Here is a 23,748-nt window from a genome sequence, read left to right on the forward strand (position 1 = left end):
CTCTGCGCTCAATATGAAGTCTCCTTGGGATTCTCTCTCCCTCTTTCCCTCCCAGTTGTGCTCTATCTCTCTAAAAAATAAAAAAATAAATCTTAAAGTAACTATGGTACTAGTGTGAAATAGGCAATTAGTAAAAGAGAAAGAGAAGAAAGACCTCAGTTTGTAGGCATTTATTAATTTATTAGAGAGAGCACGAGTGGGGGAGGGGCAGAGGGAGAGGGAGAAAGAGACTCCCTGGTGAGCAGGGAGCCCAAAACAGGGCTCTATCTATCCCAGGACCCTGAGTTGATGACCTGAGCTGAAGGCAGACGCTCAACTGACTGAGTTACCCAGGCACCTCAGTTTGGAGGCTTTCAGTGCAAGACAAAAGCAGTAATTAATTTAAGGAGAGAAACAAACAGCGCAAGCACATTTGGCCAACACCTAGAAGAAAATGAGAATGGGAACCCTATCTTACACCACATTCCAGATAGACCAAAACCTGAAAACAAACAAAAAACTAAAAAGTTTTCATCGAAAAGTTAGGAGATTCTGTGTAGCTAAAAATTCATAGCTGGACAGCCATCAAAATCAGTTCTGGAAAACTGGAAGTATTACAAATAAATAAATATAGTTGACTGTATATAATTTTTTATTTTTTATTTTATTTATTTTTAAAAAAAATATTTTATTTATTTATTTGACAGAGAAGGAGAGATCACAAGTAGGAAGAGAGGCAGGCAGAGAGAGAGAGGAGGAAGGCAGCTCCCTGCTGAGCAGAAAGCCCGATGCGGGGCTTGATCCCAGGACTCTGGGATCATGACCTGAGCCGAAGGCATTGGCTTAAACCACTGAGCCACCCAGGCGCCCCTAATTTTTTAAATATTAAGAAATAGAAAATGAAAGACAAAGTTGGAGAACTTTATGGATGATAAGACTGACAAAACTTGAACCCACTGATCAATATTAATAGCACTTAAATTGGGATAGTTAGACATTGTGTGTCTCTTGATGTGATGCAAAAGGAAGTAAACTATAACCCTTATGAACATTCCCTGCAAAATTTTTTTGAAATAAAAAGTTTAATCTAAATATAATCATGCCTTAAGACTTAATTACCAGTTTACATGAAATATGAAGAAGAGAGGAATACATTAAATGACACTACGAGGATGAAATAAGCCAAATCCGTATGTGAGAATTCCTACATAGCATAATTATCCGATCCTCAACAACAAAAAAGGGGTGTACGTGGGGGATAGTGGTTATAGACTAAAAGACTTAAAAGATAATTAACCAAATGCTATGCCTGGACTTTGGGTCCCTATCTAAATAAATCAACTTGAGACATTTTTGAGATCAAAGGGGAAATTAAAGCATGAACTGAGTATTAGATAATATTAAAAATTCATTATTAATTTTGTTAGATATCACAATGGAATTATGGTTATGTCAAAGTCAGAAAGTCCTTATTTGATTCCAAAATATTTTGGAATCAAATGATGGTATGCTGAAATTCCCTCCCACACATCTTGCCTCCACCACAAAGTTGTATGTAGGGAGCAGGGGGAGGGATAAGAAAAAAATTAGCAAAATACTGGCAACTGTTGACACCGGGTGGTAAGGAGTTGGGGATTTCATTGTACTAATTCCTCCTACTTCTGTGTGTGTTTGAAAATTTCCATGATAAAAAGTTTTTAAAAAATAAATAAAGAGATTTATAAAGGAGCATTATATCAGTTATCAAAGTATTTGGGGATTTAAGCCAATATTCATTGCTCTCTGCAGAAATCTAACTCAACAAATACATTTAGTTTTTATGCATCAAGTTTTCAGGAGTGTCCTTTTTAAAAAAGCTTGGCATGGGAGACACATGCAAATAAAAAATCACCATAGAGGGCACCTGGGTGGCTCAGTGAAGGCCTCTGCCTTCAGCTCAGGTCATGATCCCAGGGTCCTGGGATCGAGTCCTGCATCCGGCTCTCTGCTCAGCGGGAAGCCTGCTTCCCCCCACGCCCCGCCTCTCTGCCTGCCTCTCTGCCTACTTGTGACCTCTGTCTGTCAAACAAATAAATAAAATCTTAAAAAAAAAAATCACCATAGGGACTCCTGGGTGGCTCAGTTGGTTAAGCAGCTGCCTTCGGCTCAGGTCATGATCCCAGTGTCCTGGGATCGAGTCCCACATCGGGCTCCTTGCTCGTCAGGGAGCCTGCTTCTCCCTCTGCCTCTGCTTCTGCCTGCCATTCTGTCTGCCTGTGCTCACTCTCTCTCTCTCTGATAAATAAATAAAATCTTTAAAAAAAAAAAAATCACCATAGAATGTGGTAAGATGTAATAACAGATTTACAAGGTATAGCAGAAATAAGAAGGGATGGAGTGATTCATTTTGTAAGGGAGAAAGATGAGGGCAAAGTATTCCCAGAAGAGGTGGCAGAGACTGGATTGTGAAAGAATACAAGTTTACCAGGAAGAGAAAGGGGAAGAAAAGATATTTTCAGCCAAAGTAACATGTGCAAAGGCATGGGAAAATGATAAAATAAGAAGTATTGGGGCCAGAATGGATTCCAGTAAGAAGAGCTCAAAAATTATTGAACATTCTAAGTACTAAAGTGTTACAAAGTTTTAAACTGAACATTTCATAGGAAGGCTGAAGGAGAATTTAAAATTAGACATGAATGCTTCTGAGGGAAAGACATCAAATTGTTAACTGTGATTTCTGAGTGGTGGGGTGATAGACATTTTAATTTCTGTTTATGTTTTCCTAACCTTGTCAAGTTTTTTTTTTTTGTAAAGATTTTATTTTTTAAGTAATCTCTACACTGAATGTGAAGCTCAAACTCACAACCCCGACATCAAGAGTTACATGCTCTAATGACTGAGTCAGCCAAGTGCCCCTAAACTTGTCAAGTTTTAAGAAAAATGGCTGTGTATTTGTAAAATGATTTCCATTTTTAATAACTACATATAAAATACCCAATTCATATAGGGATTAGGATTCATGTAGAGATTAAGGATTAGGATTCATATAGAGATTAAGGATTCAAAGACATTCAAATTTATCTTTGGAATATTTTTAATGTAAACCTTTCAAAAGTCCACTTACTAAAAGCATTTGTTTTAATTCAAGGGATTTAATAAATGATGTGAATATGCTGAGTATGTAACTGATCTGAATGTTCTGTGTATTATCTAAAGGAAACTCATAACAAAAATATTAAACAAATTAATGCTTATCAACCTTTAATCTAGTAAGAATCGCTTAAATTTTGTTTGCTCAGTTTTGTCATTTAAGAAACTCAGAATATTTTTCAATAATATAAAAATGAAACTAAGATTTGTGATAAGCTATATTAATCCTCTCCCCCTTTTTTAAAGGTTTTATATACTCAGGGTGCCTGGGTGGCTCAGTGGGTTAAAGCATCTGCCTTTGGCTCAGGTCATGATCTCAGGGTCCTGGGATCGAGCCCCACGTCGGGCTCTCTGCTCGGCAGGGAGCCTGCTTCCTCCTCTCTCTCTGCCTGCCTCTCTGCCTACTTGTGATATCTGTCTGTCAAATAAATAAAATCTTTAAAAAATATATAAAGATTTTATATACTCATTTGAGAGAGAGAGAGAGAGAGAGAGATAGGGAGAGCAGAAGCAGGGGGAGGGGCAGTGGGAGAAGCAGCAGACTCCCCACCAAGCAGGGAACCCTATGCAAGGCTAAATCCCAGGACCTGGAGATCATGACTGGAGCCAAAGGCGATAAAGTTCAACTGACTGAGCCACCCAGTGACCCAATTTCCATTTCTTTCAAAACATGTTACTTATTTTTGCAAGTTAGCAAGGTGGCTTCACTGGGTAGGTAAGAGTTACCATAATTAAGACTTTTGAGAGGCTCTTCCAACCTATCTCCTTTGAAATAAAATGTATTTTTGTGTGAATATTTTCAGTTCAACAAAGAAAGGACCTATAAAATGTCCCAACTGTCTATTCTTATTTAAGAAGTACCAACTATGTTGCTGATGCTACGAGACACTGAGAGAAAACTAAATGAAATAACAAAACAAACAAACAAAAAGCCCATTTATACTATGGAGATACTGATACTTTTCATGCATGTATGAAACTCATATGGGATTTAACATTTACAGTGATGTTATGTTGCTGAATTTTTAATGTAAATAAAGTATGAGAAAAGTTGTAGTAAGACCTCATTTGAGTCAACTGAGACTTACTTGGTGTCTCAACCTAAAGGAACAGTTTTTGGTTCATTTGGAGGCTGAAAATAATCCTCAAACAGAATTATAACATTCACTCACATTCCACCTCTATTTATTTTCAGACGACTGCTTCTTTTCTGTATAACCAGTAAGCACAAAGTGTAGAAAAATAGCTGTTAAAATTTTTCAAAGTTTTTATAGGGAGGGTACACAGATTTGGTAGTTGCCAACTGACCCAAACTGCTTTACGGACCTGGGCTTCACCTGAAATGTAAACATTAGCCCTAAAAACCAAGCAGCAACTGAAGGCTCTGTAGATTTGTCATCCTATTGTTCTTTTATTATTATTATTATTATTATTTTTAAAATTATTTGTTAGAGAGAGAGAGAGATACAGAGCGCAAGCACAGGCAGACAGAGCGGCAGGCTAGAGGCAGAGGGAGAAGCAGGCTCCCCGCCGAGCAAGGAGCCTGATGTGGGACTCGATCCCAGGACGCCGGATCGTGACCTGAGCTGAAGGCAGCCGCTCAACCAACTGAGCCACCCAGGCGTCCCTCTTTTATTATTTTTAATACTAAATAATCATAAGCATTTTCCATTATCAAAGTAATATTTTAAAAGGCAGAAAACAGAACAAATCTACTGTATTAATATAGCTACTACTAGAATTCTTTCAATTTGCTGTAAATTGTCTTTTTTATTTCATTCAACACATCATAAGCATTTTCCCATATTAATACTGACTTTTTAGCCATCATGAATAAGATTTCACTGGCTTGGACATAACTACTTAATTATATCTCTATTCAGATGGTTAGGTGTTTTCTTTTATCTTTTATTTTCTCCCATGTTTTTATTTAAATTCCAGTTAGTTAACACAGAGTGTAATACTAGTTATAGGTGTAAGATTTCATCACATACAAACATACATCACATACAAACATACATACATTCATCACATACAAACAAAACCTGGTACTTGTCACAACAAGAGCACTTAATTCCCATCACCCACTTAATCCATCCACCTACTCACCTGCCTGCTCACCTCCCCTTTACTAACCTTGATGTTTGGATGTTTTAAATCATGATAAATATGTTATAATGGGGGTGCCTATTACAGCATATAGTTAGCACATAGTTAGCATCTGCCTTCAGCTTAGGTCATGATCCCAGCGTCCTGGGATCAAGTCCCATGTCGGGTACCTGTTCAGCAGGGAGCCTGCTTCCCCCTTTCCTCCCCACTCACACTCCCTGTCACTATTTCTGGTTCTCTCTCAAATAAATAAATAAAATCCTAAAAAAAAAGTTATAATGACTGTTTATATGCATAATTTCCCCTATATTTTACATTTCTTTTCCTTAGACTAAATTCTCAAAGTCTCAAATGCTTAACAATTCCAGAACTCAATATATACATCTGTATTGCTTTTCAAAATGCATTTATAGTATATGAGAGTACTACTGCACCTTCACCTATAGATATCAGTTTTAAACCAGACTTTGTAGAACATGTAGACTTTGGTTCATATACTGAAATAAAGCTGTATCTAAGTTATTAATTAGCACTGTTTAACTCTGAACCACTAGGTGGAGCTAAAAATACAAATATATTTTAATAGTACCACTATTTCTTTCATGACACGATTTCTAAAAACTACAGAGGTTTTCCTTAGAGTGATAATTTTGAAGTGTAAGCGACAGAACTTCAGACTGAATTTTAAATGTTCAAACTGGAATCAGATTTATAAATCTGATAAACTATAGATTTTCCTCAAAATTTATGTGTTCTGTCTTTCTCATCCTGAATAAGAAACAAAACCAAGATTATTTTTACAGCCAAATACCTCTCAAAGAAGCTAGTAACAAAGACAGCTGTCCCAGGGAAATAGTAACATCTTAGTTAAGTGGATTTTTTAAGACTATTTTTTGAATTTAAGAAGGCATTGTATTTTTATCCAAAAACAGTAACAACTTTCATTAGGCAAAACCCTTAGACAAGTATTCACTTACAATGGACCAACCAGCTGCTGGGAAACGGTTGTGTCAGGAATTTTTGTTTTTTTAAAGATTTTACTTACTAATTTGTCAGAGAGAGAGCACAAGTAGAGGGAGCAGTAGGCAGAGGGAGAAGCAGGCTCCCCACTGAGTAGGGAGGACGATGTGGGACTTGATCCGAGCTGAAGGCAGAAGCTTAACTGACAGAGCCACCCAGGCGTCCCTGTATCAGGAATTCTTCAACACAGCTCTAAACAGTATAGTACTGTACTGTATTTTCTCTTCTCTAGCTTACTTTATTGTACGAATACAGTATATAATACACCTAACATACAAAATATGTGGTAACAGTTAACACATATTTATGTTATCGGTAAGATAAGAGTATGTTATCGGTAAGGCTGCTGGTCACTTTCATACATGTAAGAAAAGCTACATGCACATTTTCTTTTCTTTTCTTTTTTTAATTTAATTTTTTTATTTATTTGAGAGGGAGCGAGACAGAGACAGAGAGAGAGAGAGGCAGGCTCCCTGCTGAGCAAGGATTCTGGGATCATGATCTGAGCCAAAGGCAGATCCCAGCACCCCATATGAAATTTTCCACTGCACAGGTTGTCGCAACCCCTAACCCCCACGTTGTTTAAGGGTCAACTACACTTCTAGCAACAAATGCTTTCCTCTCTCTTAAAAATCTTCTGCTCACAAAACACACACATACTTACACACCAAGTTTACTACCTTAAAGGATGAAATGAATTTGGGGATTTTAGTTCTATTCTTTAATATACCCGACAAAGAATAAGTAATAAGTAAATGAAGATAAAACTAGAAGTAACATTTTCAGCCTGATCTTTCACTTGTGTGAAAATAAACTTCTGTCCTCTAATTATCTTCCACCAATTTGTATAGCTGCAGGTCCAGGATGCACAAGTGAAATATATATTCCCGATCCTCTGTCCCCACTTCTCCCAGGCAACTACTAATGTTCTTTTTCTTCACTATCCAAGTTTTTCTCCAATATCCTTAGATAGAGCTAGGTACATAAAAGAAGTGAGGAACACGGAGCCGGAGCTACTCTCTCCCAATTCAGCTGTCTTCACATAACCCCGTATTCCTTCCTCTAGCAATTACCACTTAATTATATTCCCTTGATGTTTAGTACTCAATAATCATAAGGTTCACTGTTGAATCAATAATTTCATTTTTGAATTTTTGAATTTTATTTTTTTAAAGAAATTATTTATTTATTTATTTATTTGACAGACAGAGAGAGACACACACACACAGCGAGAGAGGGAACAGAAGCAGGGGGAGTGGAAGAAGCAGGCTTCCCACCGAGCAGGGAGGCCAATGTGGGGCTCGATCTCAGGACCCAGGGATTATGACCTGAGCTGAAGGCAGACACCTAACGAATGAGCCACCCAGCTGCTCCAAATTTTTAAATATTTTTAAAAAAGATTTTATTTATTTGAGAGAGAGAGCACAGGCAGAAAGAGTGGCAGAGGGAGAGGGAGAAGCAGGCTCCCCGCAGAGCAGGAAATCTGATGTGGGCCTCCACCTCAGGAACCTGGCTTCATGACCTGAGCCAAAGGCAGATGCTTAACTGAAAGGAGCCAGCCAGGCACCATAAAGTAGTAATTTTAAAGAAAAAGAAAAACACTACCAAAACCAGAAGTAAGGAGATACCATGTTGTGAAAACAATTCAATGTCAACTGTCAATATGAAAAAAGACTTATAATGCTTCTGCTGAAAGCAAACACTGGCACAATTACCTTCCTCATATTACTTATACCTTTTGTTCTAAGAGTGCCCGGCGGAGAGAGACCCTCTGTTCAAGCTCTCGAAGTTCTCGATCATGTTGTGCCTCTGCTTGCATCTTGATTTTGCTCTGATATGCATTCAACAGCTCCAGTTCCTGCTGCAGCTGCATCTTCAAAACCTGGCATTCTGCTTCCTGTGCTTCATCCAAACGTAGCTGAAAAAGAGAAAGAAAATATATACTACTGTGAGTTATCTATTCCTCACCTATGGAAAAGAGCAGGTATGAGACAAGACGAAGTACTCTTTTGCAGGATACACAACTGTTCTCTCTCATGTCTTAGAGTAAACATCTCTAAAGAAAGCAGGCCTACCCCTGGGACAAATAATATATTTTATGTTAATTAAAAAAAAAAAAAAAAAAGGAGGAAGGCCTAGTAACTAACCATTGATGGCGTTAGGAAGATAAAGCTATCAGGAGCTCTTTGGAGGATGCCTAAATAACGTTTTTTAATTTTTTTTTTAAGATTTTATTTTTTAATTTTTTATATATATATATTTTAAAAGATTTTATTTATTTATTGGACAAAGAGAGATCACAAGTAGGCAGAGAGAGATTGGAGGAAGCAGGAAAGCAGGCTCCCTGCGGAGCAGAGAGCCAGATGCGGGGCTCGGTCCCAGGACCATGGGACCATGACCCGAGCGGAAGGCAGAGGCTTCAACCTACTGAGCCGCCCAGGTGCCCCTTTTTTTAAGATTTTAAAAAATTTTTATTTGACAGACAGAGATTATAAGCAGGCAGAGAGAGAGAGAGAGAGAGAGAGAGAGAGAAGGAAGCAGGCTCCCCGCTGAGCAGAAAGCCCGATGCGGGGCTCCATCCAAGGACCCTGGCTGGGATCATGACCTGAGCCGAAGGCAGAGGCTTTAACCCACTGAGCCACCCAGGTGCCCCAATAACTACGTTTTTCTTAAGAAAAATCTAGAATATGATCAGACGATATAAGTAAGACTGAATGCTTTCTTTCCAATGGGAATAACTATAGCATAAAGACAGGCAAACAGCCTACTGGCCAAATGCGGGCAGCTGTCTGGGTTTTTCTGTTTTTTTTTTTTTTTTCTTTTCTTTGAAGATTTATTTATTTATCCTAAAGAGAGAGAGTGAGAGGAAGACAGAGAGGGAGAGAGAATCCCAAGCTACTCCTCACTGAGTAAGAGGCCCGACAGGGAGCTTGATCTCATGACCCTAAGATCACTATCTGAGCTGAAACCAAGAGTTGGAGGTTTAACCAACTGCACCACCCAGGAGCCCCAAGAATGGTTTTTACTTTTGAAATAGTTACATTTGCAATAGCTATGGAAGTACCCACATAATAGTTTCAATTTTGACTCCTGGCCTACAAACTCTAAAATATTTACAACCGAGCCCTTTATTTTAAGTTATTTTTTTTTATTTTTTAAAAAGATTTTATTTGAGAGAGAGAGAGAAGCAGGGTCTCTGCTAAGCAGAGAGCCTGACCTGGGGCTTGATCTCAGAACTCTGAGATCATCACCTGAGCCAAAGGCAGCAGCTCAACCCACTGAGCCACCCAGGTACCCCAATCTGGCCCTTCAAGAAAATGTTTACAAAACTTCTATAGAAAATATTTTGGGGCGCCTAGGTGGCTTAGTCGGTTTTGTCACTCTTGGTTTTGAGTCTGGTCATGATCTCAGAGTTATGGGATCCAGCCCTGCATGGGGCTCTGAGCTCAGCAGGAAGTTTGATTTTTTCCTCCTCTGTCTGCCCACCCCCCATTCCCTGTACTCTCTCAAATAAATAAATCTTTAATTAAATAAAAAAAGAACCTGAAGTTTGTTTTTTTTAATAAAGATTTTATTTATTTATCAGAGGTGGGGGGGGAGAGAGCGAGCATAGGCAGACAGAATGGCAGGCAGAGGGAGAAGCAGGCTCCCCGCTGAGCAAGGAGCCCAATGTGGGACTCGATCCCAGGACGCTGGGATCATGACCTGAGCCGAAGGCAGCTGCTTAACCAACTGAGCCACCCAGGCGTCCCCAACCTGAAGTTTTAAATAGGCTCTCCGCCAGTGCCTCTCAGGTGTTTAGCATATGTCCCAATAGCATATATCAAGACTGGAGCAGCAGTTTTATTAGGTAGTGGGCAAAAGTAGTACTGTATTTGGACTCCAAATGGTCACATTTGAGTACAAATATGAAATATTCTCTTGGGGCGCCTGGGTGGCTAGTGGGTTAAGCCGCTGCCTTTGGCTCAGGTCATGATATCGGGGTCCTGGGATCGAGTTCCGCATCTGGCTCTCTGCTCAGCAGGGAGCCTGCTTCCCTCTCTCTTTCTCTCTCTCTGCCTGCCTCTCTGTCTACTTGTGATCTCTCTCTGTCAAATAAATAAATAAAATCTTTAAAAAAAGAAATATTTTCTTTATCACAAATGGAAATACGATATTTCTCTTGCATATCAGTGGTTCCCCTAAAGACTTCAGAATCAAATCTACATTTCTGGGGCACCTGGGTGGCTCAGTGGGTTAAAGCCTCTGCCTTCCGCTCAGGTCATGATCCCAGGATCCAGGGATCAAGCCCCGTATCGGGCTCTCTGCACAGCAGGGAGCCTGCTTCCTCCTCTTTCTCTCTGCCTGCCTCTCTGCCTACTTGTGATCTCTGTCAAATAAATAAATAAGATCTTAAAAAAAACCAAAAAACAAAAAAACTTCAGGTCTGAATGTATCAGTGAGAATTCTATATACATCACGCATGCTTCCAAGCAATGTTCAGAGAAGGAAGGATATGGACCAACACTATGATATCCCAAGCTGCAGAAAAACTATCATTTCTAACTAGTATTTTAATTGCTGGGTAGAAGAAAAGAAAACTAAATTTATTTTGCCTAAATAAAACAAACTCACAGCTTGTGTGGAGAGCATTTCATTAATGCTGTGGTCATACTGCTCAGCCAAGATGGCTAACTTCCGGGTCTGTTCTTCTTTGAGCCGTTTCAGAACAGCCTTGTGCTCACTCTTTGGTGTTGTCTCCAATAGGTGATTTCTTAATGCTTTATACTGTCTGGTTTGGATTTTGCAGGTGTCCTGAAACTGCTTTTTTATTTGGAGTTCTTTAGACTGGGAAGAAAAAAATAGATACATATAATTTTTAACATATGGCATTTGGTATACCTTAGGCTTACATTAAAATAAAGTCTACAAGGAAAAAAGGAGAAGAAAAAAGGTCAGATCATAAGGCTGCAGGTACTTTTGCACTTGGCTATTGGGTCAAACCACTGGATTCTATGCATTTTTATAACAAAAGCTCTAATTTAGAACATTAAAATATCCATAACCTCATTTATCACAGGACTTCAAACAATACTTGTTATTTTGTTAAGAAATTCGGTGACTTGAATAAATATTAAAATTAGCTTGAATTACCATGTATACTGATGACAGAAAATTAAATTTCTTCTCATGTATTAAGTATGTATGAAAGTATTTTACAGGACAGACAATATTTTATCAGATCTCTGAGGGAGAAAATAAGCGTTCTGTTTCTTACCCGAGACACTTTGTTTTAATTTCTTCTAATAACAATCTCAACTCTAACTACATACTGAAAGTATATGCTAACTACATACTACATACAAAAGCAGGGTATTAATAAATAATGTTATTTATTAGTTAATTATCTTTTCCTTAAGGGAATAAACTAGATAGAAACATAATTAGTTACGGTTTATTCTTTAATACCATAAGCAAAAACATGAGAATCAGTCAGGTTAACTCATCTTTTAAAGGTCAAACAAAAGTTATGGGGCAAGGGAGAGGACAACTTTCTTGGGAGTGATAAGAGACATGAGCTACATAAATATTTCTGAGATATAATAATTGAGCTCAGATACAGAAGAGTTTTGGCTTTGGTTTTTGTTAATCACAGGTTATTCTATGAACTCATGTTTTAATAAAATTTAGTAAGATGAGATATAATTCTACAAAGTATATTAGTGAGTCTGTGAGAATATATTCATTTACTATACTAAGGCAGAACATATACTTGGAATTATTTTACCTTAATATAAATACTGCCAGACATTGATTGGGCGATTCAGCATGCAACAAATGCACACCTTACCAAAGTAAAACACTTGTCGGGGAACCAGTTATTCACCATTCAACACCAAATAGACCTTTTCCATATTTTACACCAACTGAGGCACTAGGTCATAGTCATTAATACTTTATTCTGTGAAGGGTCACAACAGAACCCTGTGAAGGGTCTAACTAGAAAGAGAAACTCTTGGGTTAATTATGCTCAGTAGTACCACCCTTAAATACTGTCCTTGGTTAACACAATTCTTGTAAGTTGGCTAGGAATGAAACAAGGAGATTTAGACATTCTTTCCTGCCTCTGTATAACATTCAATCTTTTAGAAGTTTTACCAAGAAAACCGTATAATCATTCCGTATCATTAGCCTAATGAGAAAAAGGAACTTCCAATTTTTTTCAACAAGAAGAGTAACACCTATTATCAAGAATAAACTATATCCTTCAATAGTTAACCCAAGTGAAAACAAGAACAAAGTTATAGTTCTTTCTATCATTTAAACTCACTGAACACAATTATCTGGATGGCAGATGAAGAAACAGCAGAGTAGGCAATACATGTTTACTCAATCCATTCTACAGAAACCCAAGTGCTCAAACTAAAGTCCCCCTAACTCCCCATTGAAGTCTTGAAGGAAGCTGGAAGAGACAACTATTATGACTTGGGCATATAAAAATGCGACACGTGGTGTTAAAATATAGTTTGTTCTGTTCAAATGGAGCAAGTAGACAGATATACATAACTAAAAGGAACAGTATGATTTTCTTCCCTACTAAAGTAACAGAACAATTTCCTTTACAGAAAATCTTGAGCTCACTGGTCATCAAAGGAGGCATTCTAAGTCATTCAAAGTCTGACTATGATTGTGAAATATTATTTTTCTCCTCACATTTGATATAGTATGTGTAAAAATCTAATCTAGTGTTTACAAGCTTTCAAACTAAAAAGGTTCCAATAAGAGGAAACAGAAAAGAAAGCTTAAACATCAAACAATCTACCTATTCCAAGTCTTAGAGAAATGCAATCCTATCAGTTTTATGGTATGACTAGAGAAAACTAACAAGCTTTCAGTTTCGTTTGCTTCTGGATGCTGCTGACTTTAAAGCAATAATAAATTTTACAGACATACTGTTTTAAAAATCTTTTAGGGGAAATTGTCTGTTCTGTAGCCAAAACAGTATATATATACCCTTTTCATCACAAAGATAAATCTGAAAAATCATTATGAATTCCAATTTTTTAAGTATGATTAATAAAGGTTACATGGGGAGTCAACACAAGCTACTCCGTAAATGATTTTTATTAAATTCAAAGACACAAAAAAGTGAAATTTTATCCCAGTTCACAAGGAAAGGGTAAACCATTTTAATTTTGAATATATTTCATTCAAGACAGTCTATTAGAAGTGAGCTGTGTTGGAATTCAGAGTTACAGTTGGATTTGGTATAGTTTCTAGATTTTAACACAGATTACCTCTGTGAATAAATCTCACTTCACTCCAGGACAGTTAAAGACAAGAAACAATTTTATAGTTAAATTCTCAAACAAAATGGGGTAGGGTAAAGTTTAAAAAGGAAATACCGTGGGATATGGGCCTTACTGGATGTAAATCAAAGTTTAAAATTTGCAGACATATCCAAATTAATTGAGGTACTACTTTAGATGACAGCTTATGCAGTGGATGGTTTTGTTTTTGCTCATTAAGATTAATGTGATTAGGGACGCCTGGGTGGCTCCGTGGGTTAAAGCCTCTGCCTTCAGCTCAGGTCATGATCTCAGGGTCCTGGGATCGAGCCCCGCATGGGGCTCTCTGCTCAGCAGGGAGCCTGCTTCTCCCCCCACCACCTGTCTCTCTGCCTACTTGTGATCTCCGTCAAATAAATAAATAAAATCTTAAAAAAAAAAAAGATTAATGTGATTATACTCCTTCAAATATTTGTTACAAGTTATAAAATTTGAAAATACCTTGGAATTGCTAACTCTCGTTGACTATGGGTTAGACCAGCTGGCTGGAGAGACAAGGAGAGTGAGGGAAATCTCTATAATACACTTTGGCATCCTCATAGTTCATTCTATGTGAATGAATTACTGTATTCAAAGTAAATACAAAATTTAAAGTCCTTTGGTATTATATATCACCAACACTTGTCTTTATTTATTTTTGGGGGGGAGGACTATATGACAACTTGCTCTACTCTGATGTGCTAATTAAAACAAAACAAAACAAACAAAAAAATACACATATATATCCCAACTACCTATGCCATGGTCTTACCTACATTACCAAGCAAAGAAAGCAAGCAAGTAGACTCACACTGTGATGATTCCTTTGTTCCTCTTAAGATAAGTACAATGAAGGGAGAGGGAATAAAAAGACATTTTCTATTTATTGGCTTCTGTGCTGGTTAAGAACTTAGTGTCTTACAGTAAATAAGATTCCAAAATTATATTACTTGGAACAGAGAGAAGAAAACAGGTTAGCATATTGACATGTCAACTGTAATAATAGCATTGGACATTTGAGTATGTTAAAAATCAGAATTTTGATTTTTTATGGCACATCCTACAGTTAAAAGTTCTGGTAAAATGTTGAGAAATACATAAGCAAAAAGTCTACACCTATATTAAAACTAACCAAACATTCTTCAAATGAAAAGAAAAAGTTTATTGATTTGTTTATGCCAGACCTCTTACATGGATGTCATTTATCTCTTTCCCCTTTTATCAAGATACTTAGTTAAAGGTACCTTTAGACTCTTAGGTTGTTGTCGAACCTCCATGACATGCTTTCGCCTTAGTTCCCTTTCTCTTCGCTTGTTATATTCCAGCTGGTTTGTCAGCTCAGTTTGATGCTGCAATCTGATCAACTCACAGCGCATCTTCTGAATGGTGTTGAGGTGACGGAACTCCAGTTCCTGCATGGATTCATGCTGTCGCAGTAGCATGGCATGCTCTAAGTCCTTTTGAGTCTGCCTTTTATTTAACTCCTAAACCATAACACAAAAGACAAAGGTATAATATTGCTGTATGATGCCAGAAAAAAAAATCCTGAGAAAGAGAACAACTAGGAAATAGATGTAATCCTCTGGTTCAATAATGGCTACATAGTTAAGTATGAGGGTTTTATAATATTTACTACAGTAAATGGACAATGAGTAGCACAAATTTTCTTATGCTGTTCATTTACTATTTATTAACACTACTTTATGCAGTCAAGTTAAAAAGCAATTGAATCTATCTTAAGAGGTTTACTGCCCTTCCCTCTTTCCTTTCTTAATTGTTTCCTAGTTTTATATTTGAAGAGGGTTCATAAGCCATTCCTTGAATTTTTTCAGAGTATACTATTCAATTCTATTAGGAGGAGCACACCCAGTATAGTGTAGTGGTTAAGGACATGGACTGTAAGCCTGATGATTCACAGACCTGTACCCCTGGGGCAAATAATACATTATATGTTAATAAAAATAATTTTTTTAAAAAAGGATATTTGGAGAAATCTAAATGAATAAAATGTATATATAAATATATATGAATAAAAAGAATGAAACTGTTAAAAAAAAAAAAAGAATATGGACTGTAGAGCTGGGCTGCCTGTATTCTATTTCCTTTTTTTTTTTTTTAAAGATTTATTTATTTGAGAGAGAAAGAGAACACACCTGTGGTAGAGAGGGGCAGAGGGAGAAGGAGAGAGAGTCCTAAGCAGAGCTAAGCATCGAGCCCTACTTGGGGCTTCATCTCACAACATGGCAATCACGACCTGAGCCAAACCGAGAGTCGAACACTTAACTGTACCACCCAAGTGCCCCAAGGCTGCCTGTATCCTAAATCTCAGCTCTGCTATTTATGACCTGCAAATCCCTGGGTTAGTTATTTAAACCTTCCCCTTCAGCTTCATCACTTCTCAAATGGAGATAATATAGCTATTTCAAAGATCTAATGTGAGGATGAAATAAGTTCATAAATGGGAAGGTCTCAGAATAATACTTAGCACATCATGCTCGATAAATTTTTTTTGCAGATTAAAAAGAACAAGTGTGGGCCATTTGGGTGGCTCAGTTGGTTGAGCATCTGCCTTTGGCTCAGGTCCTGGGATACAGCCTGATGTCAGGCTCCCTGCTCAGCTGGAAGCCTGCTTCTCCTTCTCTTGCTCCCTCTGCTTGTGCTCTAGTAAGTTAAAATCTTAAAAAAAAAAAAATGTTTTAAAAAGAACAAGTGTAGGGACGCCTGGGTGGCTCAGTTGGTTAAGCAGCTGCCTTCGGCTCAGGTCATGATCCCAGCGTCCTGGGATCGAGTCCCACATCGGGCTCCTTGCTCCGCAGGGAGCCTGCTTCTCCCTCTGACTCTGCCTGCCACTCTGTCTGCCTGTGCTCGCTCGCGCTCTCTCTCTCTGACAAATAAATAAATAAAATCTTAAAAAAAAACCAAAAAACCAAAAAACCAAGTGTAACACACACACACACACACACACACACACACACGCACACACTATAGAAGTCGAACTTGCCCTCTTTGCCTCTGCAAACTCTTTCTTTCTCCAGAGCTCCAGAGGCCAAGAGTCTGGTACAAATGCTTCCTAAAATTGCCCTCATGCTTACTGTGACACATCTATTATTCAAAACATACAGTTTTAAAACTAAATACCAAAATACATTATAGGCATGTGATATGCTTTCTTCAACTAAAAACATAATGGACATATATCCCAACCAGATCGGTAAATAAAGATCTTTTAAAGTTTCAATAGTAAGCTTCTGCTTTACAATTCCATAATTTTTCCATTCTTTTGCTTTAAACACATTTGTAGTAAATATCCATGCGCGATGCACCATATAATCATGTTATTATTTCCTTAAGATAATAGTTCCAAAAGTGGATTTGGTGGGTAAGAACGTATATGTATATTAAATTTTTTAAAAATTTTATTTATTTATTTGACAGACAGAGATCACAAGTAAGCAGAGAGGCAGGCAGAGAGAGGAGGAAGCAGGCTCCCTGCTGAGCAGAGAGCCTGATGTGGGGCTCCATCCCAGGACCCTGGGATCATGACCTGAGCCGAAGGCAGAGGCTTTAACCCACTGAGCCACCCAGGCGCCCCGTATATTAAATTTTTTTTTTTAAGATTTTATTTATTTATTTGACAGAGAGAAATCACAAGTAGTCGGAGAGGCAGGCAGAGAGAGAGAGGGAAGCAGGCTCCCTGCTGAGCAGAGAGCCCGATGCGGGACTCGATCCCAGGACCCTGAGATCACGACCTGAGCCGAAGGCAGCGGCTTAACCCACTGAGCCACCCAGGTGCCCCTGTATATTAAATTTTTAAAAGCTATTGCTGGGGCACCTGGATGGCTCAGTTAAGTGTCCAACTTTTGATTTCAGCTCAGGTAATGATCTCGGGGTAGTGAGACTGAGCCCTGGGTTGGGCTCCACGCTGGGTGTGGGCCTGCTTGAGATTTTCTCTACCTCTCCCTCTGCCCCTTCACTCCTCCTCATGCTCTCCCTCTCTCTCTCTAAAAAAATAAATTAAAAAAGCTACTGCTGTGGGGCACGTGGGTGACTCAATCAGTTAAGCATCTGCCTTCAGCTCAGGTCACGATCTCAAGGTCTTGGGATCAAGTCCCACATTGGGCGCTCTGCTCAGTGGGGAGTTTGCATCTGCCTCTCACTCTCTCTCAAATAAATAAAATCTTAAAAAAAAAAAAAAAAAAAAAAGAAGCTATTGCTGAATTATGCTCCAAAAGGGCAGTATCAGTTTATACTTACTACTATTGCCCATCTCCCCATGTTAATAGCCTTTTGAATTATTCTCATCTAACTGATAAAACAACTTCTTTTTTTTTTTTTTAAAGCCTTTATTTATTTGACAGAGATCACAGGTAGGCAGAGAGGCAGGCAGTGAGAGAGGAGGAAGCAGGGTCCCTGCTGAGCAGAGAGCCCGATGCGGGTCTTGATCCCAGGACCCTGGGATCATGACCTGAGCCGAAGGCAGAGGCTTTAACCCACTGAGCCACCCAGGCGCCCCTGATAAAACTTCTTTTAAAAAAGATTTATTTACTTTAGAGAGAGAAAGCACATGAGCCAGCATGCCTGTGTAAGAGCACAAGTGGGAGGGTAGTAGGGCAGGCAGGGGAGGGGAGGCGATCTCAAGCAGACTCTGAGCCTAGCCAAGCAGGGAGACCCATGCAGAGCCTGACATGTGGCTCAATCCCATGACCCTGAGATCATGACCTGAGCCAAAACAGTTGGGGGCTTAACCAACTGTGCTACCCAGGTGTCCCTCAACTGCTTTATTTTTAAATTCTTTAACTATCACAGAAGAGTTACACTGTACTTGAAGCTTATTTTATGCCACCTTGGAAATAAATTTATTTATGCTCATAGGTGTTCCTGATAATAAAAACAATTATTCTCATTGTGGTAAGAGTTTCTGCATTTGCCCAGTTAATAATTACATAGTTATAACAATGGATTAAATGGTAACACACAATTGATGGCACTCAAATCAAAAAACATAAATTGTCCAATTAATTTTCTCATTTAAAAGTTAATACTTCCTTCATTATTCATGGATTTAATATTTATAGTTAACACTGTATGCTTACTATGCACCAGATAATAGGGATATAAAGACCTGAACAGAACCTGTGGCTTCATATAATTTCCATTCTAGCTGAGGAGAGAGATTCCCCCACAAAAGTGTATATGGGTAAGAAAAAGAAGTGCAAAGAAGAACATTTAAAGGGAGAAAGCAAGCGATATGGATTGAATATCTGGGAAAGAAGGATTTAGGCCAGGGAATTATGAGTGCAAAGGTCTTGCAGCTGGGATGCAACAGATTTATTTCTGATACCCCATCATTTAAACATACCTCCCTCACAAGGTCCTGCTCTAAGTTATGGCGTCCAAGTAACATTCTTCTCTTAAAGCGACGGCATTCCAGCTCTAGGTATTGCCTCTGTCGTCGTAGAAGATTAGCCTCTTCTTCTGCTTGGAAATGTTGTATATTCTCCTTCTGCTTTGAAAGCCACTCTTGTTTTTCTTTTTTGGGGGTGCTCTGGTTTTCATTCAGTTCCTGGCAACATAAAAAACTCAGTTCAAAATACATAAAAATTAACTACATGAATACAGTTAATGTAAAATTTGGTATCTAATAAATTTAGATAAAAGTATTTAACTTATGTCTGTTCTAGTGCTCAGGCAGGGCAATGACCTCAAGGAGGTAGGAAACAGTTTTCCTTTTTCTTGACTGACCAGTGGTAAAGAGGAAAAGTATATTAGAAAACATGTATATCTTTTGGTTTAGCACAGCTACACTTAGGATGATTCAAAAGCACACAATGATTGGTAAATGAAGTAAAACATATCTTTTTTTAAATCCTTCCCAAGAAGAGAGAGAAGGTAGTGCTTTCAGGTAAAAATCATATATAAATTAAAATTAGGGCTAAAATACAGTTATGTTTCACTTGGTTATTAACATTCTAAACATCAAGCTTCTGGCAAGATTATGGATATACACAATATAAAAAACTTGGAAACTAAATGGAAAATCAACAAAACCATGGGAGAATAGAGACCCTTTTTATGAGTGGTATTTAATATTTAGCATTAATAGGGTGCCTGCGTGGCTCAGTGGGTTGGGCCTCTGCCTTTGGCTTGGGCCATGGTCTCAGGGTCCTGGGATCTACCCCAGCATCAGCTCTCTGCTCAGCAGGGAGCCGCCTTCCCCTTCTCTCTCTGCTTGCCTCTCTGCCTACTTGTGATCTCCCTCTGTCAAATAAATAAATAAAATCTTTAAAAAATATATTTAGCATTAATAAACACCAAACAAATAAAAACCAGCTTTTCTCCAGTACTTTAAATATCATCTCAAGAACTACCTACATGAAAATGCATTTATATTGGGCAAGATGACAACATTCATCATATACTCAATGAGACAAGTCTTAGGATATTAATACTAGTATATCTTCAACCTAAAAAGCCATCAATATCGCAGACAATACAAATCAGCCATCTTTTCTAAGTCTAAATTGATTTTTTAGAGACTACTAACCTTATGGTCCTTCCTCTGTTATTCAAGATAGAGACCAAGTCTTTGTAACTTAAGCTCATAAGATATTCAAACACATAAAAATAAAAAACACATAAATCAGTAGTTCCCAAATGAGGGTATATATGCATACACTATAGGAAGTGACAAGAATAACACAGGCACATACACAGAGAATCACCTGGTATATTTTTTTAGTTACTTTATTTAAATTCAATTAGTTAACATATAGTGTACCATGATGTAGAGTTCAGTAATTCATCAGTTGCATATAACACTCAGTGCTCATTATATCACATTCCCTCCTTAATGCCTATCACCCAGTTACTGCACCCCTCCCCCACTTCCCCTCTAGCAATCCTCAATTTGTTTCCTATGATTAAGAGTCTCTTATGGTTTGTCTCCCTCTCTGATTTCGGTCATTTTATTTTGTTTTTCCCTCCCTTCCCCTATGATCCTCTGCTCTTTTGTTTGTTTTTGTTTTTGTTTTTTAAGATTTATTTATTTATTTCTTTATTTGAGAGAGAGAGAGATTACAAGTAGGCAGAAGAGAGTGGGGCAGAGAGCCCAATGCAGGGCTTGATCCCACGACACTGAGATCATGACCTGAGCCGAAGGCAGAAGCTTAACCCACTGAGCCACCCAGATGCCCCCTCTGTATAGTTTCTCGAGAATCACCAGGTATCCTTCTCAAAATCTTCTGCCAGGAAATTACCCCACCAAAAGTCTAGTATGTCCCTTCCCCTATACTCAGAACCATTATTCTGAATGAACATAGACATGCAAGCACACAAACCTTGTATACCTAAAGGATTATTTAAAGATTTATTTGTTAGAGAGAGAGAAAGAAAGAATACACCCAAGCTGGGGTAGGAGCAGAGGGAGAGAATCTCAAGCAGACTCCCTGGTGTGCATGGAGCCTGAGGTAGGGCTCCATCTCAAGACTCCAGATCACAACCCCAGCTGAAAGCAAGAGTCATACACCCAACCAACTGAGCCACCCAGGCACCCTGGAATGGTTTATTTTATTTTATTTTATTTTTTTAAAGATTTTATTTATTTATTTGACAGACAGAGATCACAAGTAGGCAGAGAGAGAGGAGGAAGCAGGCTCCCTGCCAAGCAGAGAGTCTGATGTGGGGCTCGAGCCCAGGACCCAGGGATCATGACCTGAGCCGAGGGCAGAGGCTTTAACCCACTGAGCGACCCAGGCACCCCTGGAATGGTTTACTTTTAATGAAAGAGATGTGTGGCTTTTTTCTTTTTCTTTTTTTTTTTTTACAGCTCATATACTTTTATTTCTAATTAGACATTTACTTAATAAGTGCTTAGTAGGGGCACCTGGGTGGTTCAGTGAGTTAAAGCCTTTGGCTCAGGTCATGATCCCAGGGTCCTGGGATCGAGCCCCACACCGGGCTCTCTGCTCAGCGGGGAGCCTGCTTCCCCCCTCACCTCTCTCTGCCTACTTGTGATCTCTCTGTCAAATAAATCAATAAAATTTTTTAAAAAGTGCTTAGTAAAGTTATTATGAATAAAATGACTTATGTTTTTAGGAGATGATTCTTTTTACAGCTCCTCAATTGAGGATCTTGGTCATCAATGTTTTCATTCAAACCGATATACGTTTCATGGTTAACAAACAACAAAAGAAAATTTATCTTCAAGGTTCTATGAGTTGAGCAACATTACGTACAATCAATAAGCAGATAACTGCCTTGAAAATGTTTATAAAATAAGTACCTCTTTAAGCTGTTCTTTTCGAAGTTTATATTCTCTTTTCTGGGACTCCAAAAAACTATTCAGTTCTTTCTTCTGTTGGGCCTGAATATGCTGCTGAAATTTTTTCTCTTCATTGGCCATCACTTTAGCCTATAGAAAATTTAAAAAATGGACCAAATTAGTTAAGTTGATAGATTCAAAGCAGCATTTGAATATGCATTACCACAGATACCATTTTTTCCCATGATCAAAAAAAATCACCAACAAATTATTAATACTTATTACTCAGCACCCTATTTATTTTTATTTAAATTTTTGGCAGTTAAAATATGGTGCAATATTGGTTTCTGATGTACTCAGCATCTTCATTAGAATTTCAGAGAACCAATAAAATGGAACTCGTCTTTAAAATGTTGACCTTGTACAGGGTCAGAAGGTTTTCACCTTTCTTTTCTCCGTTTAACAGGAGTATGTTCTCCTCCCAATAAAAAACAAACACACATTTATCTACAAATATAATTTAACCATGATTTATCTTGGTTGACTCAAATATGAAATAATGTTTATTTTTAAAACTTACCTTTAATTTATATATTAAATAATATGAAAATACTAAATATTAGACATATGTATCATTACTGTTTTCCTTTTTTTTTAAGATTTTATTTTTTAGTAATATCTATATCCAACATGGGGATCAAACTTACAACCCCGAGATCAAGAATTGCATATTCCAGCAACTCTTGCCAGCCAGGCACCCTTTATTTCTGATGATATATGCAATGTATAATCGTTGTAGAACATTTAGGAAGTATAGTAAAACACAAAGAAGGAAAATATTACATGATTTTAGCATGCACAGATAACCAATATAAACATTTTGGTGTATATGCTTCCTAATTTTTTCTATGCATATCTATTTCTTTAACAAATTTGTAATCATATTCTACATCCCATTTCATGAATTGCTTTCTTAAATATTTAGTATCTACCTCTTAAGTTACTAAAAATACTACCCCATGACCAACAGGATAATTCTTTCACCTAATTATTTCAAAATCAAATGTTTATTTACACCATAAATTATTTTGCTAAATTCTCTACTATTGTACGAGAGTGTTTTTTTTTTTTGGGGGGGGGAGGAAGGTTGAACAGGGTAGCTATGATAAATAATGCCTTAATGTGGACTAGCTGGACATATCTGACGATATTCTGTGAATTTACCAAGAAGCTTACATTTTACTTGACAAATGGGACTATCAAAATAAAATGAAACTAATGGGACATCAAAAACCTTTATAAGAAAAGGTTTCACATAACAAGAATCCTAAAAAATTTGCTTTTATCATATACTAAAATGACCTTATTTATAAATAAACTAATGGGCTAACCCCTAATCTGAATCTCTTAATTTATAATCTTTTTAAAATAAATTTTTATTTTTTTATGAACATATAATGTATTATTAGCCCCAGGGGTAGAGGTCTGTCAATCGCCAGGTTTACACACTTCACAGCACTCACCATAGCACATACCCTCCCCAATGTTTAATTTGTAATCTTTAACATTCTCTCTATATTAATCTTCAGTTATTCTTTGACATAAAAATGCTGCTATAAATTTAAGGACAGTTTCCAAAAAATACAAAGAAAAGGGAATCACGAATGATTTTCTGAGACCTGAACCGTGTTACTAACAGGTGATTTATCAAACTCTTCAGATAACCAGCATCCTTGAGGCCCAGAACAGATGAATGAAAGACTATCACTGTGACACTATAAATCTAGCAAGTATCAGGAAATAATCCTCTGTCTATTGGTTCTCAGATTCAGTACCTGACATTATACATGTTATGTGTCTCTCTCTCCAATTGATCTGCTTGGTTCTGGTGAACAGATACTCTAACATCAAAATGTTATCTTGGTTAATTCTGGGATGGTTACA

At 37.7% G+C, this 23,748-nt stretch overlaps 1 protein-coding gene across 5 annotated transcripts in view; it reads right to left on the reverse strand.

Annotated features, from left to right (window-relative positions):
- Window positions 1-23,748, reverse strand: part of TAOK1 (TAO kinase 1) — a 172,101-nt gene that overhangs the window by 16,708 nt on the left and 131,645 nt on the right. For all 5 annotated transcript variants that reach the window (XM_032321232.1, XM_032321233.1, XM_032321230.1 and 2 more), the window contains 5 exons: window positions 21,826-21,954; window positions 18,904-19,107; window positions 14,789-15,028; window positions 10,852-11,064; window positions 7,973-8,155 (listed from right to left, as the gene is read on the reverse strand). In XM_032321232.1, coding sequence (XP_032177123.1) covers window positions 7,973-8,155; window positions 10,852-11,064; window positions 14,789-15,028; window positions 18,904-19,107; window positions 21,826-21,954 — 969 coding nt within the window. The remainder of the gene's footprint in view (window positions 1-7,972; window positions 8,156-10,851; window positions 11,065-14,788; window positions 15,029-18,903; window positions 19,108-21,825; window positions 21,955-23,748) is intronic.

Source organism: Mustela erminea, chromosome 18, assembly GCF_009829155.1.
Source record: "Mustela erminea isolate mMusErm1 chromosome 18, mMusErm1.Pri, whole genome shotgun sequence".
NCBI classification, from domain to species: domain Eukaryota; kingdom Metazoa; phylum Chordata; class Mammalia; order Carnivora; family Mustelidae; genus Mustela; species Mustela erminea.